Source organism: Macrobrachium nipponense, chromosome 26, assembly GCF_015104395.2.
Source record: "Macrobrachium nipponense isolate FS-2020 chromosome 26, ASM1510439v2, whole genome shotgun sequence".
NCBI classification, from domain to species: domain Eukaryota; kingdom Metazoa; phylum Arthropoda; class Malacostraca; order Decapoda; family Palaemonidae; genus Macrobrachium; species Macrobrachium nipponense.
Window position 1 is genome coordinate 45,821,788 of NC_087215.1, and position 18,624 is coordinate 45,840,411.

The window sequence follows — 18,624 nt, forward strand, 5'->3', positions numbered from 1 at the left end:
CAGCGGGTAAGGTAGATCACCTGACCTACCTGTCGCGTTTGCTGCGAGTTTGAATTCTGTCGTGACGTCAGAGACGTAAGCTAAGTATATGTCTGACAGGAAAGTTCATGTACACACAATATAAACAAAGCATACGACGATTGAAGCGGGCAGAGAGCGATGACGAACACGTCCTTCACACCCGCGGCCGAAAGCAAAAGTGATTCTTACCTCTCGGGCGCGCGCACGATCAGACAAGCAGTTAACTACCGTCCCCTTGTTCGAAGCTTACGACCCTCCCAGCTGCCGCTAGTTACCTTCCTATTGTTAAAGGACCGAGGTTTTGTATTACGTATCGGAACAAATATGAATTCCCGCACTTACGCCCTTCAGGTCCCGCACTTGGGTAATCGGAGGGCATGGAGAAACCATCCTTTAATTCACAATTGAAATTCAATGGAAATAAAGATGAAATGATTGTACTTACAATTCAGTTTCACTAGATAAATAGAAAAAGAAAAACACAACCACCATGCGAAAGCACGACGATGAAGCAGGCAGAGAGCGATGATACACACGTCTACACGCCAGCAGGCCGAAAGCAAAAGTGATTGTTTACCTCTCAGTCGCGCGTGCCTGTCGGACAAGCAGTTAACTACCGAACCCCTTGTTCGAAAGCTTACGACCTATCCAGCTGCCGCTAGTAACCTTCCTATTGTAAAAGGACCGAAGGTTTGTATGCCGTGTCGGAACAACTATTGTCTTTTCAAGTATTTTAGATGTGGGGGGTGGGGGGTTTGCTGGTAACTGAGAGAAGGGGTTGGGGGAATGCTTGGAGGAAAAAAGCTATTATTCTTCACAGGGGGAATGCGAGAGAAAGTTTCCTGCTCAGCCATTAGCTAAGACGGAAGGCTCTGCCCCACGAATTTGGTGATATCATAGCAGTGTGTATGAATGATTGGTATCATCATCATCGCCATACGTATTATTCATATCTGTGAAGTGTATTCTGTTCATCCGCATTATGTATGCCTCTGCCTAGATGTTGAAGAGAAAGACCTATTTTCTCAAAACTAAAAATCTTGCCCTTAAATTAAAGACGAAGGAAGAAGTTGACAACTGAAATCCATCATTGCTGAATGAAGTAAGAATTTTTTTTTTTCTAGGTTAACTTGATTTGACTAACTTTTGGCATTTGATAATATGACAATTTGTCTAAAAGTTTGCATTTTTTCCTAACTATACAAACCTGAGGTCCTTTTACAATAGGAAGATACTAGCGGCAGCTGGATAGGTCGTAAGCTTTCGAACAAGGGGTTCGGTAGTTAACTGCTTGTCCGACAGGCGCGCGCGCGCGACTGGGAGGTAAACAAATCACTTTTGCTTTGGCCCAAGCAAAACTGCAGAGTGAGGGGTGGCATGAGGTGGGGCTATGTGTAAAAGGACCTCAGGTTTGTATAGTTAGGAAAAATGCAATTTTAGACAAATTGTCATTTGTTCCGACACGGCATACAAACCTTCGGTCCTTTTACAATAGGAAGGACTCACTTCTTGGTGGGTGGAATCTGAGTCTTTTGTGAACAGACTGGTGTTCGCCCTACCTTGGAAGCTTCCCTGGTCCGTAAGAAGCGAGGGAGGGATCCAAGCCTCTGTCCGATTGATCGGGGTGTGCACCGCAGGATCAATGGTCAGACCTCTGGACCGAGTACTAAGAGAGGGGCATGCGCATCTCTTAGTACCAGCAATGCAAGAACTTGTTCCTGTACAGGAGCAAACAAATATAAAGTCATGGGTTTGACTCTTGTAGGCATCCACTTCCCCCCTTGTAGAAGGAAGTGGTGGATATTCTGCTCCTATCCCTAGTGAAAGGGATAGGATGGGGCTCTGTCATATAGCTCACCTGCATCTCGTCCTCATCCAGCGTAGTGACGACCATGGCCCTCTGCCCACAGGTAGAGGAAGGAAAGATGGGAAGAGAGAGCCAGTCACTCACTCACTCACACATCCATCCACACAGTCACACCAGGACTCGATGCTGTTTCAGCCTGCGAGGGTCTGGGTTAGCTACACAACTTGTTGAGCAGCCACCACGGGTCCCAAGGAAAAGGTATCCAAGGACCTGTGGGCAATATCCCAAGGTAGAAGGACGTAAAGGTAGTCTGGTTAGACCAGACCCCTGCCTTCAGGACCTGCGCCCAAGGAGAAGTTCTTGCGAAACGCCAACGAGGGGCCAATACTTCTGACTTCGTGAGCTCTCGGACGGGACGTACGGATGTCGTCACTACCATCAGCCTCATACTCCCTCCTGATGACCTCACGCAGCCAGAATGAAAGAGTGTTCTTGGATACTTCTTTCTTGGTGACCCGGTGCTAACGAAGAGGCGTCGACACTCAGTCCTGAGTGACGAGTTCTCTTCAGATAGCGCCGTAGCGCCCTCACAGGACAAAGCAGCATCTCATCCGCATCATTATCGGTGAAGTCCAATAGGGAGGGAATCGTGAATGACTCGAACCTGTCATCAGGGACTGACGGTTTCTGAGTCTTCGCAACGAAGTTCGGGACGAAATCGAGCGTCACGGATCCCCATCCCCTGGAGTGTCGTACATCATAGGAAAGACCATGAAGTTCCCCTACTCTCTTCGCCGATTGCCAGGGCCAGCAAGAAGAGGGTCTTGAGGGGTCAGATCCCTGTCTGACGACTCTCGGAGTGCTCGAACGGTGGTTCGAGTCAGACTCCTAAGGACGAGAGTCACGTCCCACGCAGGGGCCTGAGTTCCCTGGTGGGCAAGACCTCTCGAAGCTCCTCATCAGCAAGGAGATCTCGAACGAGTTCGAGATGTCCAACCCCCTCAGTTTCAGGACGAGCGCCAAGGCGGCTCTGTATCCTTTCACTGTGGGGACTGATAGGAGCTTCTCTCGGCGAAGAAAAACGACGGAAATCCGCTACCTGCTGAAGAGTGGCTCTGAGAGGAGATAAGACCCCGGTCTACGACACCAACCACAGAAGAACGGCCCACTTCCCCTGGTACACAGCTGCAGAGGACTGACGGACGTTTCCAGCCATCTCTGTTGCTGCGCTACGAGAAAAGCCTCTCGTTCGCAAGAGATGGTGGATAACAGACCAGCCGTGAAGACGTAGGGACTGGACTGCTCGGTGGTACCGCTCGACGTGTGGCTGGGCGAGAAGGTTGTGCCAAGGGGGAATCTCTCTCGGTTCTCCTGCGAGAAGAGCCAGCAGGTCCGGATACCAAATGGCCTGTGGCCATTTGGGAGCCACCAGGATCATCCTGAAATTCGGGGTGACCAGCGCTCGACTGATCACCTTGCGAATCAGGCTGAACGGGGGAAAGGCATAGACGAAGAGGTTGTCCCACGGGTGTTGAAGAGCGTCCTCTGCAGCTGCCCATGGGTCCGGCACGGCCGAGAAGAACACCTGGAGCTTCCTGTTGTGCCGGGTGGCGAACAGATCCACGACTGGTCGCCCCCACAGGTCGAAGAGCCTTTCCGCCACGTCCTGGTGTAGAGACCATTCGGTCCCTATCACCTGATCCCGACGGCTGAGCGTGTCTGCTACTACATTCCTCTTTCCCTGGAATGTAGCGTGCCGACAGCTCTAATTGAGTGTGGCCTGATCCCACTCGTGCACCTGCCGTGTCAACTGGTACAACGGGAGAGACACTAGGCACCCCTGTTTTTGTTGACGTAAGCCCCACCACCGGTGGTTGTCGCACATCACACACTGAGTGTCCCATCAAGCGGTCCTGAAACTCTTGGAGAGCGAGGAACGCTGCCTTGAGTTCCAGTACATTGATGTGAAGGTGCTTGTCGTTCTCGTCCCACACTCCTGAAGTCAGCAACTCCTCCAGGTGTGCGCCCCATCCCTCGGTCGATGCGTCTGAGAACAGCTGCATGTCCGGGGGGAGTGCGCAGAGGCACTCCTCTTAAGAGGTTCCTGTCGTCGAGCCACCAGGCTAGGTCCTGCCTCACCTCCCCTGTGTCAGTGACACTGGAAAGCTTGGGGGATCCGTCGCCTGTGAACCAACTCTCCTTTAAGTCTCCATTGAAGAGACCGCAGGTGAAGACGCCCCGTGAGGGACTAACTTCTCGAGTGACGACAGGTGGCCGATCACGACTTGCCATCGCTGAGCTACCTGTTCCTGCCGAGACAGGAACTGGTTGGCTGCCTCTCTGAATCTGCTGATCCGCTACCGTCCAGTCCGGGGAAGACTCGCCCTGCTACCGTGTCGATCAGCATACCCAGGTACTTCATCCTCTGCTTGGGCTCGAGATCGGACTTCTCGAAGTTCACAACGATCCCCAGATCGCGACAGAACTCGAGCAGCCGATCCCTGTCCTGTAGCAAACTGCGAGCGGGAGCTCGCCAGGACTAACCAATCGTCGAGATACCTCATCAGACGTATCCCGTGCGAATGGGCCCAAGCAGACACCAGAGTGAACACTCGCTGTGAACACCTGTGGGGCGGTTGAGAGACCGAAGCACAGTGCCCTGAACTGGTACACCGTCCCGTCGAGGATGAAGCGGAGGTACTTTCTGGAGGACTGATGAATGGGTATTTGGAAATACGCATCCTTCAAGTCCACTGAAAGCATGAAATCGTTCTCCCTGATGGAGTCGAGCACTGAGCGTGCCGTCTCCATCGTGAACCGGGTCTGGCGAACAAACCGGTTCAGGGGCAGAGAGATCTATCACCGGGCGCCAGCCTCCCGTAGACTTTTCCACCAGGAAGAGTCGGACTGTAAAAGCCCGGTGACTGATCCGTGACGATCTCTACAGCTCTCTTGCTCAGCATGGTCTTGATCTCCTGTCTGAGTGCTACGTCCTTCGGTGACCCGGGGACGTACGACTGCTGTTGGACCGGGTTGGAGGTGAGGGGTGGCCGAGATTCGAAGGGTAATAGATATCCCTCCCGAAGGACATCTAACAATCCAGGTCTCGGCGCCGTAGCGCTGCCAAGTTGCCCAATGGCTGGCCAGGCACCCCCCCACTTCCTCCGGCAGCAGGTGAGGGGGGAACGCCGTCCCTAGCGTTTCTTTCTTCGACTTCTTCCCAGAGCCTCCACGGGATGAGGAGGGCTGGGAGGAGGGCTGGTTACGGCCCCCCTTGCCAGAAGTTGAAGAAGACAGAGTCATTCCTCGGGGCTCTTCGACGCAGCAACCGTCTTAGCAGCCGAGGAAGCGCTAGCCGAGCTCTTAGACTTGGCCGCAGTCCGAGGCTGCCCAGAAGCCTTCGAGACTGCCTGGTGAACCAGACGGTCACTGTCTTCAGTGCGCCGTCTGTCCACCGCAGCGTCCACCATCTCTCCTGGGAAGAGAGACGTGGAACTCCGTAGAGGTCCGTTTCGAAGCCCCCCAACGCCGCCTCACGCCCGGCCGACCGCCCTGGAAACCCGAGTAAGGACAGCGTCCCTTCGTCGGAGAACCAGGTTGGCCCACAGGTTTCACCGTCTGGTGGGCAAGGAAGGAGATGGTCTTCTTCCCCCCGGACTGGCAAAGTCTCCTGAAGGCCGATCCTCTTCGGGAGAAATTCCCCCGGAGTTGGCTGCGACCTTAATACTGTGAGGGACCACAGATCTAGCCAGGAGAACGGCCTGGAAAGCTGCCATGGCGGTAGATTCAAGCCGAGTGCCTCTTGCTGCGAGAACCACAGTTCTCGGACAGGAGCTGTTGCAGAGACACACCCCCGGAGTCAGCCTAGCTAACTCCGGGTTCACCTGTTTGGGCGCATCGGGTCTTCAGATGGCACGTAAAACCGCCGCTGTCGTAGCAGAGGAGGTGGAAGCAGCTTGCTCGACCTGCCAGACTTGAGCGAACCGTCTTGTCCGGAGACAAGCGATTCACCTGGTCTAGCACTGAGTCCGCAAGCTCGGAACGCGGCAAACCCACCGTCGGTCTGGGTTCCCTCTTCGGCCCCAGAAACGACTCGAGGCCGGGACGTGGGCTCGGATGGTGGAGCGGCGATCCTTCCCCGAGGTCGTTGTGCTGACGAATCAGCGCAATAACCTCGGCAAAGTTCCTCTGGATCTCGGGTGTGATAGCATCCTGTGGAGTCGGACCGTCCAGTCCCTCGAACATGAGTACCTCCCGAGACCCTCCTCCCTCAAGGAGAGGAGCAGCGACAGCCCCCTCTAGGTCTCCTCCAAACCACCTGTGCGTACGACCTGGCTGGTCCGAGAACCGAGCCTGGTATGTACGACGACGTGGCGGGATCCTGAGGGGCCGCACCCCTCACGATCACTCCTCAATACCTCGCCCCTCCCGTGTAACCCGAGGAGGTTGAAGGTATGGGAGAGGCAGACCTGACGCCTCTCTCCGTCGCTCACTGGCAGAACCAGCGTGCTTGGAGGACTGCAGGCGATCGCCAACCCGCCCGCGGTGGCGATCGAGCTGCAGACCTAGTCGAGCCGTCTCGCTGTGGAGAACGGCTGGACCGAGAAACAGCGGCCCCGGTCTCGTGTGTCAGAGGAGCTGGTGCTGGTCGCCGATACCCGATCGTCTCTGTGAGAGCGACGGTCAGGCGACCGGCGAGCTCCACTGTCACGGTGAGACCGGTGCATATCCTCACGGTGCGTCAGTTCGCTGGTACCAGCCGTGGCTGGTGCCGGCGAACGGGGGGACCTCTTCCCAGCCTCAGCCCGTGGTCCGGGGCCGTGGACCGTCACGTCCGCGCCGGGTAGCCAGCCGCTCGCCGTGAGAGCGAGAGCTGGTCTGGTGAGAGTCGCGTGAGCGGCTGTCACCAGTCTTCCGCTCCGTGCCGTGAACCTGACCCTGAGCGGACTCAGAGGTCTGGTTCCTGGCTGCACGGTCGCTGGTAGGCGACCGTACATCGGTACCTCTCGCGAACGAGCGGCCGAGACGGATCCTGCTGCCGTGGCCGAACCACTAACAGCAGGTGAGGAAGTGCCGGTGTTAGCCGGGCACCCCTCTGGCCCCCGTAGTCTTCTTCCTTGCGGGAGAAGAGACGGGTCCTGCTCCCGAAGGAGCAGGGCGACCAGCGGAAGAACCCCCCGTCATCACCAGAGCGAGACGGGCCCTTAGAAGCTCCCGAGGAGACTTCTTAGGGGGGGGGGGGGAGGCGACCTTCTTCTTCTTAGGCAGGGGAGGGGAGCCTTAGAAGAAGAAGAAGAGGCAGGCAGACGACGACGACGAAGAAGACGATGAAGACGACGACGACACCTCCTTCCCTCCTCTTCCTCTTCTTCTTCGTCAACCTCCTCAGGACCGACGTCAGGTCTGTCATCCAGGACGGAGCCGGGGCTGCTGTTGCCGAAGCAACAGGGCCCGGACGTACCTGTCCGAACAGACCAGCATCGGGAGCAGCGGCGCCAGGAACAGAGACAACATCAGCAGGTGCGAGCATCACAGGAACGGCAGTCGAGACGGCAGGAGCAGGAACAGGAACAGCAGCGGTGGTCACGGCAGGGTACGGCAGGCTGTGTGGACGGTACAGATGGTCTAACCAGCGGCACAGACATCATCGGCACCGGTGGGAGGTCCAGGGGCGAGCTCTTCGGGCACATGAAGTCCGGGTCGTGGCAACACGGCAAAAACCAAGTGGCGGCATCACACTCCCCCGAGTTACGGCGACTGGCCCCTGCACCGATGTTGTGGGTGTCACAGAGACCGCGTGCTGGGTGTATACCAAGTTGAGGAGGGTGACGCGTAGCCAGGTGTTGTCAGGGTCGTGGTGGTGGTTGTGACCGTAGCGTGCGTAACCGCCACGGAGCCAGCGAGATGAATAGAGCATTTTCCCCTGGACACTCGGCACGCCCTGCAAGTCCCAAACGACGCCCCACACCTGTCCGAGGTCATCCTTCACGGCAACCGCACCTGAGGAGGCAAAAGTCGGGTGATTAGGAGGATCCTCTACCCGCTCGCGCGAAGACGAGCGGATAGAGGACCCAGAGTACAACTCTACGTCGGGGTATCTAGCGTCCTCCACCACTCGACACATGCGGGAGAGGAGAAGGACCTAGACACCGCCCGCCCCCGAAGGGGAAGGCGCGAGCCGTGGAAGTTGAGCGGGCGGGGCGGCAGGAAAGAAGACGAAGTGTCCGTCACCAAAGGAGTCGCGGGAGAGCTTTCCGACGACTCCTTTGCAGGCCTTTTCGCTTCTTCCTGCCCTCATACAATGTCCACTGCGCCTCCGACCAGTTCATAAAAACACACACCAGGGCTCGGCCGGGTGCATTAGCTTCGCCCCCGGCACCGAGCACACAAAACATGAGGGTCTATCTCGGGGAAAGATCTGAATTTCCCACATTTGCGCCCTTCGGTACCCGGGCAAAGTCTCCTTGGGGTAGCGAGGCGCGGAGATTCCATCATTCAGCGTAATTAATATGAAAAGAGAGAATACTGTACTTACAATCTTTCATACACAATTACAAACAAACAAGAAAGCAAACGACGAGCAGCGGGCAGAGAGCGAACACACACGTCCATCCACTGTGAGGCCGAAAGCAAAAGTGATTTGTTTACCTCCCAGTCGCGCGCGCGCGCCTGTCGGACAAGCAGTTAACTACCGAACCCCTTGTTCGAAAGCTTACGACCTATCAGCTGCCGCTAGTATCTTCCTATTGTAAAAGGACCGAAGTTGTATGCCGTGTCGGAACAATTATTTTTTTCTATTGTTGAAGAAGATTTTGATGAAAATGAGTATTAAAAGTGATTAACAGAGAAGCAGATGTGTTCAATCTAAATTTTTCAAGAAACTGTAATTTCACGTTGAATTTTGAATTTTCATCATTTCTTTTTAAGAAATCGTAATTTCATATCAAATTTTTAATATGAGAGAGAGAGAGAGAGAGAGAGAGAGAGAGAGAGAGAGAGAGAGAGAGAGAGAGAGAATCGTTTGATCTAAACTTTTCAAGAAACTGTCATTTTATATTGAATTTTGAATTTTTATATCTTTTTAAGAAATTGTAATTTCATATCAAATTTGGAATTTTCACAAGTTTATTTTTTATCGTAGAGTAAATTTATATGAAAACGATTACATAGTGAACGTGCCAGACAAAGAAAGTGAGACAGGTGCTCGTAACCAAGTTTGTTAGGCCTAACGGGAGTGAAGACGAGAATGAGCCGCCAGTACCCGAAACGTTTCACAAAACCTTCCTTCAGCTGAAGAACTCTTAACGGAGGATGAGATAGAGGAGTTTGAAGGTTTTTTTGGCAGAGGATAGGTAGAGGAAATTCCATCCAATGGGTTTTTTTTAAAAAGAAATGACTGTATCGTATTGTACACTTGCACCCAATGGTGGCATTGTTTACTTGAGGGAGTTTTCACCATCCTGTGTGTAATTTTAAACTTTTTTAAATTATTAAAACCTTTTTAATGTTTTATTTATCCACAAGAACGATTTCGTATTAGAAAAAATTACAGTATAGTATACAGAAAGTATTGAAAATGGGTAGCATAAAAAAAGTTTGACTGGCTAAGTTGCCGTTTGCCTTGGCCCGAATGGAATTATTCCCATTAGGTATGTATTTTGAAATATGCGAATTTCCAATTGTTCCGATACGAATACAAACCATCGATCCTTTAACAATAGGAATGTAACTTGCAGCAGCTAGAACCAGTCGTAAGCTTCGAACAAGGGAGTTCGGTAGTTAACTGCTTGTCAGATAGTCAGCGCACCGCGCGACTGGGAGGTGAAGATTCACTTTGCTTTCGGCCGCGCTGGGTGACAGACGTGTTCTCCACTTCTCTCTGCCCGCCTTTCGTCATATGCTTTGTTTTCTCCAAACCTTGGTTTGGTTTTGTGTGAATTGTGTCTCAATACTGTAAGTACGTGTGCTTATTATGGATTCTCGTGAGCTGGAGAGTTCCCCACGCCCCCCCCCCCCCCCATCAGCCGCAGGACTTGCCCTGGTGTGGAGGGCTGTAAGTGTGGGGCCTGCCACTCCTTCTTGGAAGTTGATCCTCATGAATTGTGTGCTCGGTGTCAGGGGCACGAATGCTCTCGCGCCGAGCCCTGTGATATTTGTGTTTTGTGGTCGGAGGAGCAGTGGGCGCGCTTTGAGGGGAGGAGGAAGCAACGTGAGCCTGTCAGGGAGTCATTGAAAAGTTCTCCGGCTACTCAGAGGGGGGGTTTCTCGCTCCTTCTCTTCGCCCGATCCGTCGAGCGTGGAGGAGGGGGCAAGGTACCCCAGACATCCAATTGTACTCGGGGTCTTCCGTTCGCTCGGGGTGGGACTTGTCCCCCCCCCCCCCCCCCGGGCGAGGGGAAACCCCTCCTACTAACCCGACTTTTGCCTCCTCAGGTGCGACTGCCGCGGGTGATGACCTTGGCCAGGTGTGGTGCTCGTTGGGTCTCCAGGGGACACCGAGTAATTGGGGGCTATTGCATCACCTGGCAAGTGGCTCTCCTCCAGTCACGCAAGGTCCAGTAACCACCACCACCACCACCACCGTGTCGACCCCAGGGCATGCCACCCCTCCTCACCTGGTTTATACGCAGCATATTGCTACGGTGACCCCTCCAGCTGCAGTGCAGGCGCTGTTCCCTAGCGTTCCGAGGAGGGTCGTAACACCGCCACCCGAGTTCACCGCTCTCGCCCCAGCCCCCAACTTCCGGTGCCCAAAGAGCTCGCCCCTGGACCTGCCACCAGTACCCAGGAGGTCACTGGCCGCTGCCCCGCCTCCTGCTGTTCCTGCCGTGCCTGCTGTACCTGACATTCCTGCCTTACCTGGATCAGCCCCTGCCGACGTCGTTCCTGCCCGTGGTGTTGCTGCTCCAGTCACAGGTCCTTCCGGACAGGTGCAGCCGGGCCGTGTTGCTTCGGCAATTGCCCCGGCTACGTCCTGGATGGAGGATCTGATGACTGTCCTGAGGAAGCTGACGAAGAAGAAGAGGAAGAGGAGGAAGGTGTCGTCGTCGTCTTCAACGTCTTCTTCGTCGTCATCTGCTGCTGCCTCTTCCCCTTCAGCTTCCAAGGCATCACGGCCGAGGAAGAAGGAGGCTTTCTCCTCCCCCCCCTAACCCCCCCCTAAAAAAAGAAAAAAAAAACGTCTCCCCTTTGGGAACTTCTAAGGGTCCGTCTCAGTCCAGTGGGACGGGGGGGTCTTCCGCTGGTCCTCCCCCTCCTTCGGGAGCGGGGCCCGTCTCTCCTTCTGCAAGGAAGAAGTCGGGGACCAGAGGGGTACCGGCTAACACCGGTACCTCCTCACCTGGTGCTAGGGGCTCTGCCGCTGCATCAGGTTCCGTCTCGGCCTCTCGTTCGCGAGAGGTACCGAGTGTGCGGTCGCCCGCGGGTGACCGTGCAGCCAAAGTTCAGGTTTCCGAGTTCGTTCGGCGCCAGGACCGAGGCACGGAGCGGAAGACAGGTGAGAGGCCAGGCCAGGCCAGTGATCGCTCTTGTAGCAATACGCAGGCTCCCAGGGTTGACGCAACGGTCCCAGACCAGTCGCCGGAACCGGCTTCAGCGGGTTCCAGAGGCGCCGTGAGGACAGGCCCCACTCCCACCGCGACAGCGGACTCTGCAGGGCCCCTGACCGCTGCTCCCACCGGGACCGGGCGGGTAGGGGGACCAGCAGAAGCTCCTCTGACGCTCGGGACCAGAGCCGTTGTTCTCGGTCCAGCCACTCTCGCCCGGAGAGCCGCGCTACCAGGCCTGCAGCTCGATCGCCACCGTGGGTTGGCAATCGCCTGCAGCCCCCCAAGCACACCGGTTCTGCCGGTGAGCGAGGGGGGGAGCGTCAGGTCTTCCTCTCCGATCCCTTCAACTTCCTCGGGCTACGGCGGGAAGAGCAAGGTGATCCGGAGTGACCGTGAGGAGCGCGCTCCTCGTAGTCCCACCACGACGCCCTACGAGCCTGGCACGGTCTTAGGACCGACCAGGTCGTACGCGCAACTGATAGGAGGAGACCAGGAGGGGTCTGTTGCAGTACCTCCTTTGGAAGGAGGAGGGTCTCGGGAGGCGCTCTTGTTGGAGGGACTTGATGGTCCTACTCCACAAGACACGGTCACTCCCGAGATCCAGAGGTCGTTTGCAGAGGTTATTGCGCTGATTCGTCAGCACAATGACCTCGGGGAAGGATCGCTGCTCCCACCTTCTGAGCCTACCTCCAGGCTGAAGTCGTTCTGGGGTCTTAAGAAGGAACCAAAGACGACGGTGGGTCTGCCGCGATCGGCTCTGGCTGCTCCGTGCTGGGCCAGGTGGACTCTCGTCTCCGGACAGGAGGGTTCGCTACAGTCTGGCAGGTCTTCCAAGCTAATTCCCCCGCCTCTAATGCGACAGAGGAGATTCTACATGCCATCGGAGGACCCTTTGCCGCCCAAACAGGTTAACCCGGAACTAGCTAGGCTAACTCCCGGTGTGTCTCTGCAGCAGCTTCTGTCGGAGAACTTATGGTTCTCGCAGCAAGAGGCATTCGACTTGGAATCAACCGCCATGGCAGTATTCCAAGCAGTCTCCTGGTTAGACCTGTGGTCCCTCACGGTGTCTAAGGTCGCGGCCACTTCGGGAAATAACACTCCTGAAGGTGACCCGGCTTTCGGGAGACTTTGCCAGTCTGGAGGTAGAGCCATCTCCTACCTAGCCCACCAGACGGCAAACCTGTGGGCCAACCTGGTTCTTCGGCGTAGGGACGCAGTCCTTACCCGAGTGACCAGGGTGGCTGGGCGTGAGAAGGCTCTGGGTCTTCGCAACGGACTGGTGTGGAGTTCCTCCTCTCTCTTCCCCGGAGAGATGGTGGACGCTGCGGTGGAGCGACGGCGCACTGATGACAGTGACCGTCTGGTACACCAGGCAGTCTCGAAGGCGTCTGGGCAGCCTCGAGCTACTGCGGCCAAGCCCAAGAGCTTGGTTAGCGCTTTCTCTGTGGCCAAGACGATCGTATCGTCGAGGCCCAGGGGAAAGACTCTGCCTTCGACTTCTTCTAGGAGCGACCGTAACCAGCCCTCCTTCTCACGAGGGGGAGCTGGGAAGAAGAAGCCGAAGAGAGGTGGGAAACGCAGGGGAGGGTGTTCCCCAACACCTGCAGTTGGAAGTTGGGGGGTGCCTGGCGAGCCATTGGGCAACTTGGCAGTGCTTTGGAGCGGAGACCTGGATAGTAGATGTCCTTCGGGAGGGGTATCTACTATCCTTCAAGTCTCGGCCACCCCTCACCTCCAACTCGCTCCACCTTCACACCTACATACCCGGAACATCCAAGGACGTAGCACTTCGGCAGGAAGTCCAAGCCATGCTGAGCCAAGGAGCTGTGGAGATCATCAGGGATTGGTCACCGGGCTTCTACAGCCGTCTTTTCCTGGTGGAGAAGACTTCGGGGGGCTGGAGCCCGGTGATAGATCTCTCTCCCCTGAACCGATTCGTTCGCCAGTCTCGGTTCACGATGGAGACAGCACGCTCCATGCTCGACTCCATCAGGGAGAATGACTTCATGCTTTCGGTAGACTTGAAGGACGCGTATTTCCAGATACCCGTTCATTAGTCCTCCAGGAAGTACATCCGCTTCATCCTCGACGGGACGGTGTACCAATTCAGGGCACTTTGCTTCGGTCTCTCAACCGCCCCACAGGTGTTCATGAGACTGTTCATTCTGGTGTCTGCTTGGGCCCACTCGTCAGGGATACAACTCTTGGGGTATCTCGACGACTGGTTAGTCCTGGCGAGCTCCCGCTCGCAGTTCCTACGGGACAGGGATCGACTCCTCGAGTTCTGCCGCAATATGGGGATCATGGTGAACTTCGAGAAATCAGATCTCAAGCCCAAGCAGAGGATGAAGTACCTGGGTATGCTGATCGATACGGTAGCAGGACGAGTCTTCCCCGCAGACTCGCAGTTTCAGGGAGGCAGCCTACCAGTTCCTGTCTTGGCAGGAACAGCCAGCTCAGCAGTGGCAAGTTGTGATCGGCCACCTGTCGTCACTCGAGAAGTTAGTCCCTTACAGGCGTCTTCACCTGCGGTCTCTCCAGTGGAGACTAAAGGAGAGTTGGTCACAGGCAAGAGACCCGCCATACTTCCCCGTGTCCCTCACGGAGGAGGTGAGGCAGGACCTAGCCTAGTGGCTGGACGACACGAACCTCGTAAGAGGAGTGCCTCTCCGCAATCCTCCCCCCCGGAGATGTTGCTGTTTACAGACGCGTCAACTGAGGGATGGGGCGCACACCTGGAGGAGTTGCTGGCTGCAGGAGTGTGGGATCATCACGACAAGCACCTTCACATCAACGTCCTGGAGCTCATGGCAGCGTTCCTTGCTCTCCAAGAGTTCCAGGACCGCCTGATGGGACACTCGGTGGTGTTGATGTGCGACAACACCACGGTAGTGGCATACGGTCAACAAACAGGGGGGCCTAGTGTCCCTCCCGTTGTACCAGTTGACGTTGCAGGTGCACGAGTAGGCCGTGGCTCACTCGGTAGAACTGTCAGCCCGCTACATTCCAGGCAAGAGGAATGTAGTAGCAGACAAGCTCAGCCGTCGGGATCAGGTGATAGGGACCAAATGGTCCCTACACCCAGACGTGGCGGAAAGGCTCTTCAACCTGTGGGGGCGTCCAGTCGTGGATCTGTTCGCCACCTGACACAACAGGAAACTTCAGGTTTTCTACTCGGCTGTGCCGGACCCATGGGCAGCTGCAAAGGACGCTCTTCAACACCTGTGGGACAACCTCTTCGTTTACGTCTTTCCCCCGTTCTGTCTGATTCGCAAGGTGATCAGCCGAGTGCTGGTCACCCCGAATCTCCGGATGATCCTGGTGGCTCTGAGGCCATTTGGTATCCGGACCTGCTGGCTCTTCTTGCAGGAGCACCAAGAGAGATTCCCCCTTGGCACAACCTTCTAGTCCAGCCACACATGGAACGGTACCACCAGTCAGTCCAGTCCCTTCATCTTCACGGCTGGCTGTTATCCACCATCTTTTGCGAGCGAGAGGCTTTTCTCGCCGAGCAGCAACAGAGATGGCTGGGTACATCAGACAGTCCTCTGCAGCTGTGTACCAGGGAAAGTGGGCCGTCTTCTGTGGTTGGTGTCGTAGACAGTGTCTATCTCCTCTCAGAGCCACTCTTCAGCAGGTAGCGGATTTCCTCGTCTTCCTTCGCCGAGACAAGTTCCTCTCCGTCCCCACAGTCAAAGGATACAGGGCCGCCCTGGACCTAGTCATGAAACTGAGGGGAGTGGATATCTCGAACTCGTTCGAGATCTCCCTGCTAATGAGGAGCCTCGAGAGGTCTTGCCCACCCAGGGAACTCAGGCCCCCGGGGTGGGATGTGACTCACGTCCTTAGGAGTCTGACTCGAAGACCCTTCGAGCCACTCCGAGAGTTGTCAGACAGGGATATACCCTCAAGACCCTCTTCTTGCTGGCCCTGGCATCGGCGAAGAGAGTAGGGGAACTTCATGGTCTTTCCTTCAATGTTAAACATACCAGGGGATGGGGATCTGTGACGCTCGATTTCGTCCCGAACTTTGTAGCAAAGACTCAGAATCCTTCGGTCCCTGACGACCAGTTCGAGTCATTCACAATCCCCTCCCTACTGGACTTCACCGACAACGATGAGGATGAGATGCTGCTTTGGCCTGTGAGGGCGCTACGGCGCTATCTGAAGAGAACTCGGCACTTCAGGCCTGAGTGTCGACGCCTCTTCGTTAACACTGGGGTGACCAAGAAAGAAGTGTCCAAGAACACTCCTTCTTTCTGGCTGCATGAGGTGATCAGGAGGGCGTACGAGGCTGATGGTAGCGACGACATCCGTACCCTTCGTCCTTCCCTTGCGTTCTGCAACCAGACCACCTTCACCTCCTTCTACCTTTGGGATATAGCCCACAGGTCCTTGGACATTTTTTCCTTTGGACCCCTGGTGGCTGCTCAGCAAGTTGTGTAGCTTACCCAGCACCCAAGCGGACAGAACAGCAACGCATCCTTGTGTGCCTGCATGAATGGACGAGTGAATGAGTGTGTGACTGGCTTCTCTTCACCATCTTTCTCCCCCTCTACCTGTGGGCAGAGGGACGCGGTCGTCACTACGCTGGAACAGGAGACCGATGCAGGTGAGCTACTCAACCAAGCCCCATCCTACCCCTTTCATTAGGGATAGGAGCGATTATCTACCACTTTCCCCAACAAGGTGGGGGAAGTGGAAGCCAATAAGAGACAAACCCATGACTTCATATTGCCTCTTGCAATAGGAACAAGTTCTTGCTTGCTAGTTTTAATAGGTACGCTGGCCTCCCTCTTATTACTTGGGTCCAGAGGTCTGACCACTGATCCTGCGGTACATAACCCAATCATTGGGCAGAGGCTAGGATCCCTCCCTCTGCTCTTACAACCAGGGAGGGTACCAGGTTGGACGAACACCAGTCTGTTCATTGACTCAGATTCCTCCCACCAAGAAGTGAGTCTTCCTATAGTTAAAGGACCGATGGTTTGTATTCGTATCAGAACAAATAACAATTTGTCGAAAATTGTATTTTTCCTAACTATACAAACCTGAGGTCCTTTAACTATAGGAAGACTCACTTCTTGGTGGGAGGAATCTGAGTCAATGAACAGACTGGTGTTCGTCCAACCTGGTACCCTCCCTGGTTGTAAGAGCAGAGGGAGGGATCCTAGCCTCTGCCCAATGATTGGGTTATGTACCGCAGGATCAGTGGTCAGACCTCTGGACCCAAGTAATAAGAGGGAGGCCAGCGTGTTTTTCCTGGGCCTAAAGCAAAGTGAATCTTCACCTCCCAGTCGCGTGGTGCGCTGACTGTCGGACAAGCAGTTAACTACCGTACTCCCTTGTTCGGAGCTTACGACCAGTTCCAGCTGCCGCAAGTTACATTCCTATTGTGAAAGAACCTCAGGTTTGTATAGTTAGGAAAAATACAATTTTCGACAAATTGTTATTTCTGCGAGGCCGTGGATCGACCAAATTCTCACATAATTGGGGACCGTACTGTACTTAGCTTTCAAGTTGGAAGTTCCCATGAACTTCGGCAATGAAATCAATAAGTGAAGAATGAAACTCTCTGAGGTAATGATCCTAAATTGCTGGCACTGATGAGTACTGGCAAAAAACGACAGTGCGATTTTTCACACACACAAAACTCATTGTTCCATATTATAAACTAAAATCATTTTTCACTGACACTTAAGATTGTATGATTAGCTTTCAACTTATGCTTCCATGAACCTTGGTAATTGAAATTAATAGGAAGTAAAGAATGAAATTCTCGAACCTAGCCTAACGATCATAAATTGTAAGAACTGCTGACGTGCGCTGGCGAAATAAGCCGATTACAGCTTTTCACTCACAATAAATCATTGCTCTGCAGTCTAAATAAAAAAATTTTTTAACTGGAAATTAAAATTACGCACTGAGCTGAATCAACAAGCGAAGAACAGACTTCTGTGAGCTCTGGTTTCTTGCATGACCAGAGAGAGAAATGGGGTCTTGGTCAGATTTTGGTTGTACGTATATAAACAATATGACGGTGCATATGCACTTAACCACTTCTTGCGGTTTTGACATTGTACGAAAACTGGGTATTAGCATTTGCTGAGGATAATAGCAAGTTTCCTCTTATCCTGAGTTCTTTTTACTCAATCACGTTATAATGTTTATCATGATGACACAATACCTGGTCATAAGACCAGTTAAGAGAATTTCTTGACATTAATCTGGTCACCATGGAGCTCGGGATAGACCATGAAAAGGGTACTCCTTGATGACTAGACAGCACCTACACTACACTATCAAAAATAAATTAATGGTGATAAAACCATGGTAGGCTATAGGTAAACACAGATAGGCTACCTACCTACCAAACTGTGTTTGTTTACAAAAGTGTAAGAGTAGAGGTTCAGTGATTTTAAGTGTATTTTTTATAAAATAAGGTACAGAAATGCTGTTTGCATTTTTTAGTTTAAACTGTTATGGTTGTTGTTTATATACATGCTGAATGTTTATGGTTACACAGTATTGTCAAGGTATGGGGAGTAAGGGTACGGTGCTGCACCCATTCAGTATTTTACTTGATCTTACCTGAATTTTGCACTTATCTGACAGGGACTTGGCTATATTAATTGGGATAATCAAGATTACCGTAATGTATTTTCTCCATATGACAATATAATAAACAAAAGTACAGAAGCAAATACTTGAATATTCTGCAGGTAGGTTTACTCTCATCATAATCATCATACATCCTTCTTCCTTCCATCCTTTAACTAAGAAAGTGCATAAAAGGATACATGGTATTGATGTCGTACATTTGAATACTTTCAACTTTCTTGACTGCACTCTTCTTTTCCTTTACTAGCTGATCACGTTCAAAGTGTTCAAGATGCTCTAAAGATAGGTCGCTGTATCCATTGCTGCTGGCAAAGGCCATCCAACAGATGGCAAGGCCCTCACCATCTACATTGTACTGACTGCATAGTTCAAGGCCTGAAAGAGAGAAATATTTAAGAAAGCATAATATCAAAACCTTACAACAAAAGTAATAAACTTGACACAAAAAATGACTGGATGACTTAAAAGACAAAGCTTGATATGAAGCATCCATTACCTATATGTATATGAATATATAGCAAAATTGCTAAAATATAACAATTTGTCGGAAATTGTATTTTTCCTAACTATACAAACCTGAGGTCCTTTAACAATAGGAAGGTACTTAGCGGCAGCTGAACCGGTCTT

At 53.4% G+C, this 18,624-nt stretch overlaps 1 protein-coding gene across 1 annotated transcript in view; it reads right to left on the minus strand.

Annotated features, from left to right (window-relative positions):
- The window catches only part of LOC135200248 (DNA polymerase alpha subunit B-like), a 234,176-nt gene that overhangs the window by 206,774 nt on the left and 8,778 nt on the right, over positions 1 to 18,624 (minus strand). Inside the window, 1 exon segment of the mRNA XM_064228711.1 lies at positions 18,177 to 18,372. Coding sequence (XP_064084781.1) covers positions 18,177 to 18,372 — 196 coding nt within the window.